The sequence below is a fragment of the Symsagittifera roscoffensis genome, chromosome 7 (assembly GCF_963678635.1).
Source record: "Symsagittifera roscoffensis chromosome 7, txSymRosc1.1, whole genome shotgun sequence".
Lineage (NCBI taxonomy): Eukaryota > Metazoa > Xenacoelomorpha > Acoela > Convolutidae > Symsagittifera > Symsagittifera roscoffensis.
In genome coordinates, this window is record NC_087068.1 from 20,656,045 (window position 1) to 20,675,335 (window position 19,291).

General features: G+C 34.8%; 2 protein-coding genes across 6 annotated transcripts in view; both read left to right on the forward strand.

The window, feature by feature from the left end:
- The window catches only part of LOC134851268 (uncharacterized), a 56,412-nt gene extending 42,515 nt beyond the window's left edge, over nt 1-13,897 (forward strand). For all 5 annotated transcript variants that reach the window (XM_063867270.1, XM_063867272.1, XM_063867271.1 and 2 more), the window contains one exon: nt 12,758-13,897. In XM_063867270.1, coding sequence (XP_063723340.1) covers nt 12,758-13,769 — 1,012 coding nt within the window. In that variant the 3' untranslated portion in view covers nt 13,770-13,897. The remainder of the gene's footprint in view (nt 1-12,757) is intronic.
- Nucleotides 1-19,291, forward strand: part of LOC134851945 (spermatogenesis-associated protein 17-like) — a 290,103-nt gene that overhangs the window by 161,197 nt on the left and 109,615 nt on the right. The window lies entirely within an intron of this gene.

The window sequence follows — 19,291 nt, forward strand, 5'->3', positions numbered from 1 at the left end:
ATTATCTAGGTTTACAATTAGACTCAAAAATTATAATTATTCTTACAGAATATTACTTTAAAAAATGATCATTTTTACGGCATCCTAAAACCCAGAGGCAAAATTTTGCTGCGCAAAAACTAAAGAAAACACTCTATAAAATTCACTAAGAAAAAAAAAGAAGTAAGCACCGAAAAAAATTTCGGCTAAGTCTCGGATTCGATCTGCGACCTACTGCGACCTACTACGAGATTATGAGTCTCACGCAAAAACCACTCAGCCACGCACGCTTAATCGATCACGAAACCTACTCACAAAAAAGAGAGAATAGAATCTATGAAATTCCCAAAGCTAGATCGTGATTATAGCAAAAAAGCAACCAAATAAATCAACACTTCCCACTTTCATTGATCACTTTTATTTGCAATTTAGGTTAGAAAAAAAGAAGGTTAGTACTAATACTAATACACTACGCTGATAGCTAGTGTACAAAATATAGGGTACTTTTTACACTATGCTGATTGCTAGTGTAGATAAATATAGAGTATTTTTCCTTTTATTCATGTTAGTACGATTATATATAATATTTTCAAAGAGAAAAAGCAAAAGTCTAAAAAATTTGAAAAAAGTGGAGATTGTACTGTGTAAAAACTTTACACGCTTATGAAATAATGAAAACACTGAGTTGACTTTTGACAAAAGAAGAAAACTATCACTTATCAATAACAGCATCACAGAGGATCAAATAGAGAAAGCATTGATTAAAAACGCGTTTTAAAACTAAAAACAATAGAAAAGCAAAATTAAGGAGAAAAAGTTCAGAAGTAACCCGTGTCAGAGTGATTCAAATTTAAATACGTACTTAGAATTTTTTTTATAATTACTATGATGAAATTTAAAATATTTTCTGCATGAGTTCAAGGAAATATTCATGATTGATCATTTGACTTTCAAGAAAAGTTTTTGGTGATTTATTCAGTGGTAAAATCAAAGTGTTATTAGTAATTTGAGTTACTATTTTCTGTAAAAGTTTATTGTTTTAGCTTAAATATAAAAAAACTTATCAAAATCAGCTTAAGAAAAAGTTTTTCGGAAAAAGTAAGTTAAGGTCATATATTTTTATCCGGTAAAATTCTGTTCTTTGTTATATAGAGCTAGCATATAGATTAACATAGAGTTCAAACATAGACTTGCAATATAAAGTCATTATATAGAGTTCACAAACAGAGTTAAAACTGATCGCTTACTCTTTAATTGAAAAGCTTTGTATATTCCAACAATTTTTCAAAAAACAAGCCAAAAAACGTCATTTTGGGAATGTTTTGAGAAAAAAAACGCTTTTTCGACGCGCGGTCCTCCCTCAAAATTAGTTATATTGGCGCCAAAGGCGCCCTTAGAAAAATTTTGAGGTTGGTCAGTCAAAAGTGGATGTCGTAAAATTATACCAAGGAGCAGATCCTTTGGAAAAATTTGGCAACCAGAGTTTAGGGGAAAAGGGGGTGGTTATTTAAAATTATTTCATTTTTATAGCTCTCAGTTTTCAAAATATGGCATGACAAGTACTTATTCAAGAGGTTGAAATTTTTTTGTAGGAGTTATAGAGTATACGAAGGGTAGAATGAAAGAACTTATTTATCCAAAAACTTATTTAATACCACATCATTAAACATGTATTGAAGAAACATATGAAGTAAAGAGAGGATAGAAGAAGGGCAAAATAAATACCCACAGAGAGTCTACACTTGCTCTCTGTCTACCCTAGCAATGTTATTTTTATGGCAACAACAAAGATCAAGTAGTCATCTCCATTGTGTTCTACTATGCAAGTTTTAACTAATTGCCATTTGAGGTAAAGTTTGTGAAAAATGAAAACCGGAGGTCCTCAAATGTAGTCTAGGAAACGACTCTGTGAGCGAGCTGCGATCAAATGACACTTATTTTTTAATCTATTGTTTTTAACTTTTCAGCTACAGTCTTCGCGAGGGTTTCAAGCTTTTCAAATTGGCCTTATGAAAAATCTTGTTTGATTAAATCAAATGTTTGAAGTTGCAGTTTTGTAAGTGTTGTTATTTCTCAAAAAACATTGATGCAGTATAGAGTTACTCCATTTTAATATGCTGGCTTAAAACTAAACCGTGTACAGCTGAGCAAAAAGTTAAGTGTAATTTTTTCATAGCCTGTTTAGTCAGAAATTTTCTCGAACACTTTTGACAGCGTTGGTTATGGAGATAGGTTTATAGTTCTTTGGTGCTTCTTGATCGTCTTTTTTCCATATCGAGGTAAAATCGATTTTTCAAAGTTGATTGGAAAAATACAGTTTTGAGTGATCATTCGTAGCCAACGTATGACAAAAACTCATCTTTCATATTTCAGCGCAAGTTAAGAGCGTTTCAGGCAGCGCTCACCCCGCATTATGAGAAACATTTTTGCATCTTTTCCAAATTTTTCTCGTGTTTCTAGTCTCGTTTAATTCCTTTTATAATTTTTTTTTCGGTCAACGTAAAATTTCCTGTGATATGAACAACTTTTGATGGCTTAGTGTTATGAAAATAGCCGATTCGATCGTCTTTTCGGAATCGATTTGGTCTTGAAAATTTTAATGAAACTTAAAGAGAGTAGTCTCGGCATCTAAAAACAAGTATTTGGATATGTCAAAGATACAGGGGCGGATTTAACTAATGTGAACAGGGGCAGATTTAGGGGGGGGGGGGGGGGGAAGGGGCGGACGCCTCTTCTCAGGGATTCGATCTCTGCCCACCCAAAGGTTCCCCTTTGTACTATTTCGAGATATCAATTTTTGGTGACTGACCCTAAAAAATTTGTGTGAAAGCGCCTTTAGCGCCAATATATACTAATTTTGAGGGAGCGCGCGCCGAAAAAACGCAATTTTTTGGTCAAAGTTTTCCAAAAAGTGCCTAAAAACGCCTGTTTTGGCTTGTTTTTTTTTCTTCAAAAGTTTGCCTGCGGCGCAGGAAAACTTGACTAAAACATGTTCTTTTAATTGCTTTGGGAGAGCTCGGAAAATCAATTCGGTTGACTTAAAAAAAGGTCAACAAAATTTTCATTTTTTTTGAAAATCCGCCCCCCTCGAAAAAATCTTAGATCTGCCCCTGAATGTGAAGGTATGTGAACCTTATGATTAAAACTTAGTGATAAAACTGGTAGTTTTTTGGTCATTCGCATCGATTTTGTACATTCTTATAATTTCAATCCGTCTTTTGCGTACCGAAATTAATTTCATTTCTCTAAGAAAACATCCAATTGACCAGGCTATCAACATTTTGGCTATATCTATTAAAAAAGTCTAATTCATCTGTCATTTGTCTGTTGCCGCTCATATGAAATATCAGAACATAGGGATATTTCAGATTAAGTCAACCAAAGTAGCTTCACTATCTTCGCAGGCCTCATTCAGTATAATTTCCGCTCAACTTTCCCAGAAAAGAGAAGTCTTATAAATATAGAAGTTCTTCATCCAAAACTAATTACAAACTGTAAGAAACCCCATCGGTTCGTTTATCCTGGAATTGACACTTTGGGGAGACAGGAAATCCTCTAAAAGTGACTTTTGGGCGGCAGAGATAGAAAAAAAGCGACGGCTGTGATATTCTAGTCACTTCTTATATTCTAAGATTTCCTTTTTTAATTAGAATTTATTTGCCGAAAAATTGAGTTGAAAAATGGCCCACTTCGATCAAATTAAAGTCGAACCAGCTAGGTCAACTTATGTTACAATTAATAAAATGACGTTCGATAATGGCGTATTGTTAATCATTTGATGTAATTATTTTGAGTTACCGAGGACAATTTTTGGTTCGTTTTTGCTTTTCTTTCCCCGCTTGTTAATGTCTTGGAAACGTTTTCCACCAGGACAATTAATCAGATTAATTAGATTGCAGACGTTAGATCAAGTTTCAGGCTACTCAGAAATCATTTTGTTTAATAAAATAGTTTCTTCGAAGTGAAAATATAACAGATCATAGGGGCAATCAGAATTTTCAACGATTCTCATGAAAAGAATTGTGTAGCTGCCAGAAGTAGTGTAAAAGGAAAGTGTGCTCATGCAGGTTGTTTGTGTCGAACTTGTTTTTTTTTGAAAATCAACCTTTAAAACCATGTTTTACCTACAATTTAAAATGGTACGTTATCAGGGGCGGATGTAGGTTTTTCTCGAAGGGGCGGATTTTCAAAATTTTTTCAAAAACTAAAATTTGGTCGACCTTTTTTTTTAGGTCGAGCAAAGTGAATTTCCGAGTTCTCCCAAAATACTAAAAAGACCCTGTTTTGGTTAAATGTTCTGCACCGCAGGCAAAAACTTAAAAAAATCAGGCCAAAAAGGCGTTTTTAGGCACTTTTTGGAAAATTTTGTACAAAAAAGCGCTCCTCCCTCAAAATTAGTATATATTGGCGCCAAAGGCGCCTTAGAAAAATTTTGAGTCCGTCATCAAATATGGATATCTCAAGGGGGGACCCTTTCAGTCGACAGGGGGTTGAATCCCGGAGCGGGGGGAGGGGGCGGGGCGTCCGCCCCCCTTATATCCGCCCCTGTACCTTATAACTACTCAAAGACAGTTGAAGCAATCTTTTTCTGAGCAGATCTCATCATTTCTTTCAAGTACGGACTTGAGGTTGATATTTTAAAATTATTACTTTAATGAAACTGGCTGTTGAATGATTTTAAACTAGAATTACTTAATCTTAATTTGATTTTTTTCGTTCTTCATAAAATCAATCGTTTTTTCAAAAAATTGTTTTTCGTTCTTCTTTTTTTTCGTTCTTCAAAAAATCAATCATTTTTCAAAAAATCGTTCTTCAAAAAAATCATTTTTAAAAAAATCAATTTAAATCATTGGAATAACAGCAAAGATTGTGCTTTTGAAAATATTCAAAAAACAATAGTTTAGCAACTTGTTAACACTCAATAACGATGATAAAATTGTTTGTTTATAAATCTGATTGAAGTTCAGCAACATCAATTATAAATCTTGTCAATCTGATTGAAGTTAAGCAACACCAATTTTTTGGATCCTCAAGTTTCGATATTCTAAAAAATTGAGTCGAATTTTGGATGAATTCGCAATGATGGATGAGCGTCTTGGCTCTATCGCAGCCGTACAATGTTTTTGCAGGTTTTTTTCCCACAAAAAAAGGAAAAGCTTCTTTCAAAACTCTATGAAGATGCAGTTACAGTACCAAGTTAAAGACCTTCTGCCCCTAATTCATTTAGGAGATTTTAATTTGGTTCGGAGTTAGAGTTTTTAACTAGTGGTGGAGGTTCCAGCTTAGCCTACTGCTGGAGGGGATGTTAAATTGTTCCCTGCGGTAAGCCTTAGCTATCCCAATGAATTAATTTTTTGTGAATTGCTCAGTTGTAAAGAGAATAACATCCTTTATGGTTTATTTTAAAACCAAGAATGGTGTAAGCAGAAGCGATAAATCGCAGTCAGATCTGATCATTTAGCCCAAAAGTATTTTTTTTTTGGAGAAATTAATAATTTTATGACTGAAAGTGTCAATATTACTCAGTCGTATTGCAATTGAGCTGTTCCGTCAAGTGGGAAACATCATAGTTGAATTTGTTTGTGGGGAAAAAATCAAAAAAGTAACACTGTTGATAAGGCCGAGGTGCCATTTTGAAGGTTTCATCACAAAGTGTAATTCGGAATTGCCCTGGTATCGTTTTCGCGCTCAAACATTTCAGACGGAGACAATTCGGACAATTTTATGTTGGCACTTTTCGGCCAAAATACGCCAGACATTTTAGTCAAATTAAATGAGATATTTCAGGCAATTTCAGTTTGAGACATCTGTAACAAGACTGCTCATATATCAGGGCAAAGCCCTGAATGTTCCGACTATCCCTAAATTCATATCGAAAAAATTCTGGGAAAGAGAAAATGTTGAATACCAAAGGGTAAAATTTTGAGTCGTGCGAAATTAATACGACCGATTAGCTAACCTCTATTCAATTTGGAACGATTTTGTTGCGCGGCATAATTCGCCACGCAACAATAATTCTCGATACGCTTTCGGCATCATGAATAAACTCTTTCAACCCCCAGCACTTTACAAAAAATATTTGGAGCTAAAACATCTTTTTATATTTGAACTAAGGAAAACAAAATCTTCAATGGGGTATAAAAAAATTTGTTGAAAACTGTTATTTCGATCGACGAAAATTGATTGAATAAAAAACCACGCCGAGCATAAATATTCCGTTTTCTTCGAAAGTCGGAACAATAATCTAAGATAAACGTCAGACACTATTCCTCTGGTTTTGAATGTAAGCGCTGCTGAATAAGCCTTTATTACTTCCCAATGCCGTTTGTAATCGATAGTTTTTAGAAGGGGCTAGTTCTTTTACCAGACCGACCTTTTACCAGACCGACCTTTCACCAGACCACAATGCAATAATTCAATTAAGATAAATTTAAATTAGTGGAAGATTCGCAAAGGAAGCGGTTAGAACAAACAAAACTTCGCTGAGAAACCGTGAAGTTATTGTCTTTAACCAGACTAAACGGCGGGCGTCATTACATCTGTCAATCAAATTTTGTTTATCGGGTCTGGTAAAAGGTCCATATTATAACTTTTCTGGTAAAAAGTCGGTCTGATAAAAGGTCGGTCCCCTTTTTAGAAATACTGCTGCTTTGTATATCTTTGGCTGAATTCTATTGACTTTCTCAACTTCAAAGGTCTCAACTGAATTGTATTGACTTTCTCAACTTCAAACGTCTCAACTTCAAATTGTCTTAAGCGTCTATATCCAAAATGTCGCGGCACAATTTTTTTAATTCTAGTTGTGAAATATCACTTCCAACACACCATACGTCCTTGTTCATATAATTCATCTCGGCGATGAAATCTATGAAGTGTGTTTGCTGGCAATCAAAAGACAATGTTCCGTTACTCGGTCAGTTTTAAAACAAAAACTTAAACTCAGTGAAGGTGGAGTTCTTGTGATAAGCACCCGGGTTGACGTCCATGCAACAAAAATACAGCTTCAATTAGGGAGTTTATGAAAAAAATGCTTATCATATAACTTTCAGAGATGAAAATTGTGTGATAAGCATTTTTTCAAATAACACTTTTTTTCCAGAAATTATCTTAAATTGGCTTAAACTTAAACAAAAGAAGTTAATGGCAGTTTTGGTTACACTTGGTTACATGGGAGCAACTTTGGCAACAGAAAATTTTTTTCAACAAAAAAATTTCATCATACAATTTCAAACATAAATTTTGTTTATCATGCATTTCTTCGATAGAAGAATTACAACTGATGTAGAAAATTTTGGTAACTGCCACTTATAATTGTTTTCTTATAATCGAAATCCTTGATTAATAAGTTTTTAGATGATACACAAAATTTCGAAATAATTGTTTTTGCATTTTCGTTTTTGGAAAAAAAAGCTTATCACACAATTTCATATATTCTTAAAAAACGCCTTTGTTTTTTTTTCACGCATTTTTTGTAATAAGAAATTTGGCAAAAATACTTGTTATAAAGTTACATAGCAAGAAAAAAATGCTTATTGTTGCAATTTTGGTAACGAAAGTAACGGAATATTTGTGCTCGGGTGGTCTTTTTTTCTTCAAACAAATTTTGACGTTTTAACTAGCCATTATTGACGGAACTTCTTTTATATCCGTTTGAAAATGTATTGTTGTCCTGAGCTCAAATTTAGAAAGATGTTTTACCTGTGATCATTTTTTGTAAAGTTATGAGGGTTTCAAAATTGTCATTTTGGCCCACTTGGGATAATTAATGCTCGATATATTTTGCGCTAGTAACGCGGTAGTGGAGATTTAAACCGTCAAAGAAATCGCTCAAAATGGTTGAAGGAAGCTTATTTGTCATAATTGATTTGTTACTAGCAGCGAAATTTTTTCATTGTTTACCTAATATGGCGTGTGGGGAGGTGATTTTCGCAAAATCTCAAATTAAAAAAAAATATATATTTTTTACACATTAATTTTTCATGTTATTACTGCTCCATAGACCTTAAAAGGTAGTCCGAGCATTCAAGACCTCGCCCTGATACGAGCAGTCTTGTTTTGTTGTTTCTGTAGAATTTTTTCTGGTCTGTATGACAAGCATTTTTCATAGTATGAAATTTGTATGATAAAGAGTTTTTGTCAATCCGGGCGTTCGTTTTTGTATGTGATGACTGCGCAATCCAGCAAAAACCACTTAGACTGAAGTCTGTGAATTAGCAAGCCTTTATAGCGAGCCTTACTTTATACATGGGCAGGGTCATTTCAGTTATAACCCCCCTAATTGATGAAAATGAAAAAAAACTGACAAAACTTTGATCGATATTACTAGTATAGACAAATTTTGATCTAATATCCAGAGTTGGAGCAGCTCTAAAAACAGCAGAAATAGGAACTAAACGGCATTTAAGAGAGTATTTGAACTCAATTTTGTGAAATTTATATGAGTACAACGGCAAAACAAAAACAGGAAAAAAAGGACCTGTTTGAGGCAAAAAAGACTGCTCGTTATATCTGGGCACAGCCCTCAATGTTTCGACTGCCCCTTAATCCATATCAATTAGTTTTTTTTTGGGAAAATAAAAAATTTTGAAAACTGTAAATTTCGACAATATCCACCAAAATCAGGTGTGAAAAATTGAGTCGTACGGAATTAATACGACCGACTTGTAAGCTTCAATTCAATTTGGAACGATTTTGTCAAGCGGGATAAATCGCCACGCATAAATAGTTCGCCTTAAGTTTTCAGGACAATGGAGAAAATCTTCAAAGTGCGCATAAATTAGTCCAGAGCATAGCCAAATTGGCAATTTTCAAACTCCCAAAACTTTGCAAAAATGATTGGAGGTAAAAATATCTTTTACATTTTTATTCAAGCGTTCAATATCTTCAATGGTGTTTAATTATTTTGACTGATAATAAAAAAAACTACACCAAGCATAATTATTCCGTTTTCTTCAAAAATCGGATTAATTTGATGAAATGGCTTCGTTTTGAACTGTGACATATTGATAGCCAGCCTTTATTAGTAATAATATTGATCCAATTTTGCAGTCAAATGTTTTATTTTGGCTTTTCATCAACATGCTTATAGGCGGGTCCCCGGTTAAGGTAGCCTATAATTGGTCAACTCACTGAACCTCGCTCAATCAATTATCTATTATTTGAAATCCCTGGAAACCAATTAATTGAACCAATTTTTTGCAATTATTTGGAATCTCAATTAACTTAGACCAAAACTTGTTATTACACAGGAAGACGAAGCAAAATTTATAAAAAAAAGCAAAAAAAACAACTTTTTTCCACTTCTAGCACTAATTAGCTTGTTCGGAAAGTTTTGAACTACTGTTTACAGTCACCGACTACCTTTGTTTTGTTTTCTGTAATGGGCGTGTTCTTTTTTTGGCTAATGATTGAATATCAAAAGTTGACTTTCAGCATACAGGCTCTTCTATTCAGCTTCTCAACAATAAGCAGGATTGCGAGATGTACTCGCTGCAGGACTTGTCGTTTTATTTAGTGGATTGTCTGAAATCAAAACGGATTATTTTTTATAAATTGTTCCGTTTCTTTTTGAAAATAAATATCAGGGCAGACCAAAAACGCTTTTTTCTAAGTTTTCCTGGCTTAGAATCAATTCAATTGTTCCGTTGCCTTTGATAAATTAAGCTTGAATGGATGCCCAATTTCCACCAGAAGTAATTTAATTTAAGCAGAATTATCCGTCTTTTCGGCTGCATAATTATTGATACTCTCACGCATGATTCCATATCAGTTCACGTGGTCTAGACCTCTTATGATTGGTATGCATGCTAATTAGGCCACGAAAAACATCATTGGTCTTCTCAGTACCTTGTCTTATAAAAGTACTCGTTATAGAATATTATGCTCATGTGAAGTGAGCGAAAAAGTGCCCAATATAGAACCAATATTAACCAAATTTTTGAAAATTAATCCTTCGCCAAACATACGTCATCCATACTTGACTGATCACTCCTAAAATCAGTTCTAATTATTTTTAGAGCGATGGTGAAGTGGCGATCAATGCAAATTAAGGCTCAGCATTATAGAATGGTCCTCTATTGGTTTTCAGGCTCTGAGACGCCTGAAAACAGGCTAGTTGGTTAGTCTTATGGCACTCTCTCAGGTGATATTTTGTAAAAAAAAATTTCTTGTTTCTAATTTCGTTAGTGTAATGACCTCACTTCGAAACAATTTCTTGTTCCGCATTTCGAAGAAAATGACGGAATATTTGCGCCCGGGTGTTTTTTTCTCTCCAGACAAGTTTCGATTACTTTTTGACTAGCAATTTTTAATTTTTTTTAAATAGCATCAGAAAAATATTGTTACCCTGATCTTAAATTTAAAAATTCATTTCACATATCATTTTCTTATCAAGTTATTGTTCCGACTTTTGAAGTCAACGGAATATATATGATTGGTGTGGTTTTTTTTCAGTCAATTTTCGGCGATCGAAATAACAGTTTTATGCAAAAAAGTTTTTGATGCCATAGTGAAGATATCAACTCCCCGAAACCAAATTTATCTAAGCTTCCTTCCGATCATTTTATGCAAAGTTTTGGGAGTTTTAAAATGTCAATTTGGCCATGCTCTCAACTATTTTACGAGCGCTTTGAAAGTTTTATTCAAAATATTGAAAGCGTAACCAGTGCAACAAAATTGTTCCAAATTGAATTGAGGCTAGCTAATTGGTCGTATCAATTTTGCACAAATCAAATTTTACACTTGACCTTTGATAATGTCCAAAATTTATAGTTTTTTCAATTAGTTTCTCATTACAAAGCCAAACTGTGTATTTTGTGATTTGTTAGCGAATTCCGCAACAATGCCACTCCCTTTGTTCTTCGTTTGTTATTCCAATCTCTTTGATTGTTTCGACAAAACTTGAACATGTTTAAAGACTTGTCCTTGCAATACAGGAACATACAGGCACAAAATTTGCGTCTATCCAGTGGACACTTTCACCTCATAATGCTTTTCCAAAAAACTAGTCGAGATGAATTAAGAGGAAGTCGGAACAATCAGGGCTTTCTTGTTGGTCTTGTAATATACACGATCAACCTTGTTGGGGTTAAGGATTGTCAATTTGACCAATTTGGGATAATCATTGCGTAATAGATTCCGTGCTATAAACGCGTCAGCGGAGGTTAATTCCGTTTTTAGAAAGCGTTACGCAAACTATATCACCTTGTGCTTTACATAGGGTCTGAGGAGGTGGCTTTCAAAAAAATCTGAAAACTGTTTCCTTTTTTCCTTTTTTTTAAATTTAATGGTGTTTCCTTTCTTAAAAATTAATCAAATTTTTAAGCCAAGATGACCTCCTAGAACTTGAGAGTCAGTCAAATCATTCAGGGTTTTGCCCTGATTCGAACAGCCTTGTGAGTATTATTCCAATTTTTGAAGAAAGTGACGGAATATTTGTGCTCGGCGCGGTTTTTTTTTCTCCAAACCCATTTTGACTTTTTAAGTGAAAAGACCAATTTCGTCATTTTTGAACGAAATGTTTTATACCATCTGAACGCCAGTGATGCCTTGAGCTAAAATTCAAAAATATTTTGTACCTGTGGTTTTTTGAGTCAAGTGATTTCTGAGTCGAGTGCGTTTTTTTGATATTGCCACTTTAAACTCACATGCCACTTTAAAATTCATCGGAACCTTGCGTCTGTCAAAAATTCTTCTACAACTGCGTAAATTATTATTCAAGAGACGACTTCTAATTTGAATTTTTTAACAATTTGAGCAGGTCCCAACTGTTAATTACTGTCAATTTGGGACCAGTAGCCTAGGACTAACAACTCACGTTTCATATCTCGGTTTTGATTTCTGTTCAGACCCGACTTGATTAACGCTTTTTCGAAGTCACCAGAGACCAAACGTCACAAAGCCAATTAGAAGCCTTAACATATTTCAAATCTCTATTTTGGCGTATTCAGAACCATCAAAACCGCGGAGGCGAATAAATTATGCCAAGATTTCCCAATCCTAAGGAAACTCGAAATTGAATTTAAAAGGAGCCTATTACTGAAAATTAGTTGGATTTCCAACCGACACCGTGTGGAAGTAAAAGCAACTCTCGTCTAATTAATTCACCCCTAAAGCAAAACCGAACAAAATTAATCCTCACCTTGTTTTTTGAACTTCTTGAGAGTAAGTAATTGGACAGTGGATATTGCTATCATGTTTGAAAAATTAGATCTCTTTAACTATTCCTCCCCCCCCCCCCCCAAAAGTACGCTAGTACTTAGTAACGACTATTCTCATCCCTATATTGAATTAATGCAACGGTTTAGCAATATGAATTTTGTACCTAGTAATTAATTTCCCCCTTTTTGCAAAAGGTGGGTGGAATAGTTAAAGAGAAATTTAAAACCAAAAATCCGAAAAAGTTATGCGTGCTCTCCCTCTTTGACAACATTTGTTGCTTTGTTTTCAGGGTTCTCCATCAAGTGTGAAACAAAAAGCTAAATGAAACAAAAAGCTAAAGAGATAATAAAAAAATTTGAGAATTGCCAAACTTTTGACAAAATGGTTGAAACATATCTTGAGATGGTCTGGTCGCGCAAACTTTCAGAAAAATTTCAGGCTTGAACTACCAAAATTGGATGTCGTAAAATAACTACGAATGGGCAATTATTTGGGTGGTCCAGAGGTCGGAATCCTGAAGGAAAAGGGATGTTCCACTGAGTTCACCTCTGGCTTCATGAATAATTATTTGCAAATAATTTAATTAATTTGAAAAATGGCACAGATAATTTTATTTTAGGAAATGTCTGTGGTGTGTTGTGGCAATAATATCAGCCTGCGTAGTGCTCATTCTCCCCATAACAATCGGATGCTTCTGCCAAATACTTTTGCTCATGACCTACATGTACTTCGTCACCTTCTTTCTCATACTCGTCGACGCTGTCGTCATTGTGTTCGTCTACTCGCAAATATACATCGTCATTCGGCAATACGACAACTTACGACGACACATGGTTAATGCGGAGATGGCTCTGGACACCACCGCAAATAACCGAATGTCTGGAGCTCCCCCGAAAGACGACCCCTCGGGCTCTAACCAAAACAAGTCCAGCGACTCGGGGAATAAACGAGGAAGTAGCGGCGCGGCTTCCGCGTCTCGCAACCCCCCGGTGGCGTGTTCCGCGAATGTCCCTTACGGCTGCATGCGACTGCAACCTTTACCAGTATATAAGACATCGTTGTTGTCGGCCGGGGTGAACGACACGACTAACAAAGTGTCGACCCGTGTGTCGTCCATTACTGCACGTAGAAACTCGGCTGCTGTTCCTGCCGAGAAACTACGACTGAACGAGCGCTGTGACGAGATCAAAGTTGACAATCCGGAGCCAAAGCGCAGTCAAGGTATTATGCTAAGCAGTCCAGTGGATGGAATGCGACTTATGGAACAAGTTCGAAACGACAAACCGGAAGACAAAAGCAAGAAAGTGATTCAAATCAAGAAAAACATCAAACGAGAGACGAAAACAACACGAGTGTGCATCATTGTGAGCTTGATTTTCATCATTTGTTGTCTCCCTTCAGCTATTTTTCAAGTCATTTGGCAAGTCATGGAGGCCGATTACTTCTCGCCCAATTCCATGTTTTTCCCTCTGTTGAAATTATTTTACAACCTTTCGACTTTCAACGCAATCGCGAATCCCATAATTTACAGCATCTCTTCAAACCGATTCCAGCAAGACATCAAACGAATTTTCTCGACAATTCCGACAGCTGCGGCGAAACTGTTCAGAAGAATCCCATGCATGCGTTAACTTTATTGTTGTAGCTGTTTTTTTAATGCTTCATTTAAAAGCCACGCAGAGAAAAAAAGAAAAAAAAAGTATATTAAGATTAGATACTGATGTAAAATTGTTTATTATTTTTATGTATAAATGTCCCAAATTCAACGTTTTAGTTAATTGATTTTGGCTGGTATTCGTAGCCTATTTTCAAGATCGCTCTTCAGAATTTTTAATACTATCAATTTTTATTGCGAAAGTGGTAAACAAAAGTTTCACAGCGTTGATATTTTACATCAAAACTCAAATTAGACCTATTGAACAATCTGAACCTCTCAATATAAATTCTTTTCAATTGAATCCGTTTCTTCTTTCACAAAACGCATTAAGCCTGCGATTTATTGCTTTTTTGAGAAATAAATTTTTGCATTTAGTTTCGATGGTTCACTATTTTTGAATAATAGCCAAGGTTAAAATGAAAAAGAGACCAGAAAACGTTCAATTATCCTTTACAAACTTTATAATCTTTTTTATTAAAGCGAATAAGCTTTTTTTAAAAAAAACCTCATCCATTTCATAACGAGGCCAAACTATGCACACGATAGGCCCACAATTTGGTGTGTGTAGGTCTGTGGAATCCAGACACAAATATACTAAAATTTTGTCCTATAACGATTAAAGAGAATGAAAGTACAAAAGTATATCAAAAAGGGCGTTCGCTTTGCTGAATCCGCTCAAAATTCACAAAATTTACAGTTTGGACTCGTAATGTTGTCGTCGGAAGATACGATTTTTGTCAGAAGATGAGATTTTTCTCCTTCTAAAATTTTCCAAGCGTTGTTTTTCATATTTTTGCTTGATCTAAAATATTAGCTTAATGATTTTTGCATCTAAAAAACCGAAAAAAATATTTATATGGAAGTTTTAATGTCTTTACCCGAGTTGACGTCCATACAAGAAAAATGCTTGCCATACAATTTCATATATGGAGTCAATAGAAAATTATGAAAGAAATTTGAAAGAAAAACAAATTTTCAATCAAAATTTTCTTTCCAAAATTATCTTAAGTTTTATTTAAAATTCAAACAAAACAAATTAGCGGCAGTTTTGGTTACATGAGAACAATTTGGGTGTCGAAAAAAAAAATGATAAAAAAACGTTCATCATACAATTTCATGAAAACTGTATAATAAGCATTTTTTGCATAGAATGAAACTACAAATTTCTGGTAAAGTTTGTGGATTGTTTTATGGTTGCAAACTCGTTTCTGTGCTCAAATAAATTTTCGACAAAAAAAATGCCACGCAAAAAAGTTGTTAATTTGCGTCTACAAAGTAGTACAGGTTGAGTTTTTTACCAAAAAAAACATCACAAGCAAGTGTTTTTCAAAAATATAATTACTGCTTTTTTCATATGCTAAGATAAGTTTAAACTGGTAAAAAAAATTTAGGCCCCTTTCTCAACTACGAAAATTTTCAAAGTAAAAATTTTCCAGCCATGTAAAAAATTTAAGTTTTTAGTATATAGCTCTGAGTGAAAGTGTTGATATTAACTTACATAACTTACATGGCTAGTATCACCAGATGCAATTTATATGCGTGGTAACCGCCCCTTTTACTTTAAGTTTTCTTATAATTCAAGTTTTTGGTTATTGTGTTTATGAATAAAACACAAAATTTTGAAGCAATTTTTTTTGCATTTTCATTTAATGAAAAAATTTTTATCACTCAATTCCATAGAAAATGGAAAATATGCTTTTGCTTTTTTATATAGTTTTTGTGACAAAAACGTGACAAAAATGCTTGTTGTAAAGTTTCTCAGTATAGAAAAAATGCTAATACTGTTATTTTCATACATTTTTTTGGTCCATCGAATTGTATGATATTATCTGATACACATTTTTTTCTCATAGTATGCAACTGTATGGTAAGCATTTTTTGTCACTCCGAGTATCTATAGAAAACGAAAATCACTGATTATAATTCATTTCAGGGGCGTATCTAGGATTTTCTCGAGAGGCAGATTTTCGAAAATTTTGTCGACCTTTTTTTAGGTCGACCAAATTGTTGATTTTCTGAGATCTCCTTAATCAGTTTAAAGACCCCATTTTGACGAAATTTTCTGCGCCTTTAGAAAATTTTTAGGTTCAGTCAGCCAAAAAGGGATATCTCAAAATAATACAAAGGAGAACCCTGTGGATCGGCATGGGGTCGAATCCCTGAGAGAATGAGAGAAAGGGCGTCCACCCTCCCCCCCAAATCAGCCCCTGATTCATTTGCATTGGATATTTTAATTCTTTACTGACTAACGGCAAAATAATCCATTTTTCAATTTTATAGACAATAAAATTCAATATTAATCGTTTTTTATCTTTGGTGCGGGTGATTTTTTTAACTCCAGTGCGGGTGATACGATTTTTGTTCTCTGACAAATTGAAATTGAAATTGAAGTTTTTTTTTGGCTAACATTTCATCAAAAATTAACTCACTCGAGAAGCAAATGCTACCATTGATTCCTAAAACAGCGCAATTGTCAGACTTTATTAAGACCCTAGATAATCTTCTCATGACACCTTAAGATCTTTGAAGATTTAACAGGCTAATAAACTGGCATTTAAAAGAACGTTTCATGAGCTTTCTTTATATGTTTTTCTGCTTAATTTGATTCTACTCTGTTTATCTCGTTGAATTATCCCTCTTTTCATAATGGAGCTTGCAATACTGATCTACCCATAAGATTAGACGCTTCACTGATATGTCAAAGATAGCAAACGGGATTTAATAAAAAAAGGATGGTCCGATTTGGTTGCTGTTTTAACGGTTGGTTGCCTGTTTTTCCAAAACATGATTGAAGCAATTTTCAAATTAGTTTATGACTATATTAACTGATCAAAGGAGGAGCTCTGAACTTTAAAACGAACATGCTCTAGTCAAAGAAACAAAAGAAAGAGCGGAATACTTATTCTTTTATTCGGTCAATTTACGGCTTTTTAACGAGTTTTTTTTTGTCCAAAATATTTTTAAACTGATCTCAAGTTTCAAAAAAATATATTTTAACTGTGATAGTTTTTTATTAAAGTTACAAGGATTCAAAAATTGCTAGTGCGGCTAATTGCGTTAACTAATGCGCTATATCTCGCATTCTTGTAGAACGCGTCAGCGGCAATTTAATGCGTTTCAAATTGAATTGAGACCAACGATCTACATCTAAAAAATCACAATGAGACGCTTAGCACACCCTTTGTATTTTAAAAGTGGTTTGCTGGCATAAAATAAAAAAAAACAAGAAAATTTTTGTCTTCTGCTTCATTTTTTGAAAATTTTGTATTGTATTGTGTACCGAATACTTACGGGAGGGTGCCGCCTAAAATAAGGGGTCCCACGTAGAGGAAAAATCTAGGAAGTGGTCCGTATTTTTTGGAGGACCCCTATTCTGTAAATTAACCTAAGTGCCCACAATTATCATAGAAGACCCCAGCTGAGAAAAACAGGGATACGATACAGACAAAACCCCTCTAATTCCAATTTTTTTTGTTCCTAAATTAAATGTTCTGGTAAAAACGTTAGTCAAATTGATTTGTATCTTTATTTCGGGCCAACAAACTTTCGACTTAGAGGAGATTCTTGGTAACATTTAAAATCAAGTTTAGTGATTTAAAAAATTTTGCCGGAGATTTTAGCAGCGTAGCGTAAACGTAGTGATTTAAATTGTAGCTCAATTTTCAGTGATTTAGAAAAAAAAATTTTGCCGGATATTTTGGCAGCGTAGCTTAAATGTAAGCTATAGTAAGCTGTTTCTGCTTCTTATTCTGTTTGATTGTAAAAAGATTTTGATTTGGAACCTTTTTTCAGGAGTGGCGACGGCCTTTTTTGTCAGAAGATAAACTATCAATAAATTTGTCAAGTTTTGATCTGAGAAAACTTAAAATTAAATGAAACTTGGGGTAGTGAATACATTGATACTGAACACGTAAAGAACGTTGTATTCAACCACGGAAAAAATAAAAACTTCAATCTTAATTTTTAGTGTTCCTCGAGATGGGAATCAAATAAACAAGAAAGGATGGGAGTTGTCGTCAAAAAATCATTTTATAAAATAAACTTCCAAAAAATTATTCGGTGTATTTCTACAACACAAAAATATTGTGTTTTTAGCGATTTAGACATTGCTAAGATTGGAGAAATATTTGACTGCTCATTCGATTGTAACTGAATTTTGATCACTAAAACCGTGAAGTGTTCAGTAAAATTGCAAACAACATCGAAACTCTGAGTGGCTTATCCATTTACTTATCAGCGATACCTAGAAGATTCCAAACGATATCTGCAACACCCTATTTTTTTTGTAGAGGTATACTCATGAAAGGTACGTGTATGTCTAAATTACCGTAAAGAGAACTTAAAAAGAACAACTTAAATTCTCTATCAACAAAAGCTCCAATGGCAACACACATAGTCAGCAACCTCTATACGTTTGGCTTTGATAACAGAACAATGTCATACATAATACGTATTTATCATATGTTACTCAAATTTTTTCACCACACTTCCCCTGCATCAATTCATAATGTACAGTACTTAATTTTACTGCTCTAATAATATACACATAGTTTTAACTGTATCAAGAGCTCAAAAGCCGCTAGTATCCCAACCCTCTTTTCCCTCCTTCGGCGCAAAATTAAAGTTTTCAAATGACGGCTGCCTACAGGCTTTCTAGTTCCCACAGATTTTAACGGTGATCTTACTCCGTCATGCTGATTGCCAATAACTTATCAGCAAAATCCAGATCAACCCTTATCATCGGACCACTGGAGTCTCCGCTTATATTCGCAATTTCGGCGGTTCCGGATACGAATGCCAAAGGGTCTTCATTATCCATGCTCCAATGTCCTTTCCTTGGCGAATTCATAATCGAATCGTCCAGCACTTTCGTTTCTGCTATTGCCTGCTCTGAATCCGGTGGAAGCTGACCGCCAGTGCCGATGGTTTGCTAGCAATTGACTCGGCCAATACGGGTGCCGGAGGCTCTCTTTCCGTTTCAATAACAACCCTAGATTTTCTATCAAAAACATCTGGACGAATGACAATTCTGAGTTGGACTATTGCTAACTTCCACCGCCAGTACACGTGATAATGCTTCCTTGCCCGCTGCATCTATCGCTACTCGAGTCCGCTGAATTTCGGCCTGCGCAACATCGACCAGTTTGTCGAGCCCAGGGTTCTTTCTACCGTTTCGAATGCGTGCTTCAAGACCTTCAAATCCACTATGTCGTCTTTTACGTAGTCTGCCCCGCAATAAAAACGACACATTTCCCGGTCGAAGTACGCGTCTTCGGCGTTACGTTCTTTTGGACTCGGCATTTTTTTTGATCCCCTATTTCTTTCTGTACTTGTCTCCGGTCTGTACTGTGACAAGATCCACGGGGGCGGTTGGTTTTTATGAGAGTGGATCCTGGGGTCATCGGTTTTTCGCTAATTCTTTCTTCTTCTGAACTGTCATTCGCGTAGACTACACTTACTGTCGCAGCCTCAGAGGTAATAACACTGGTGAACAAC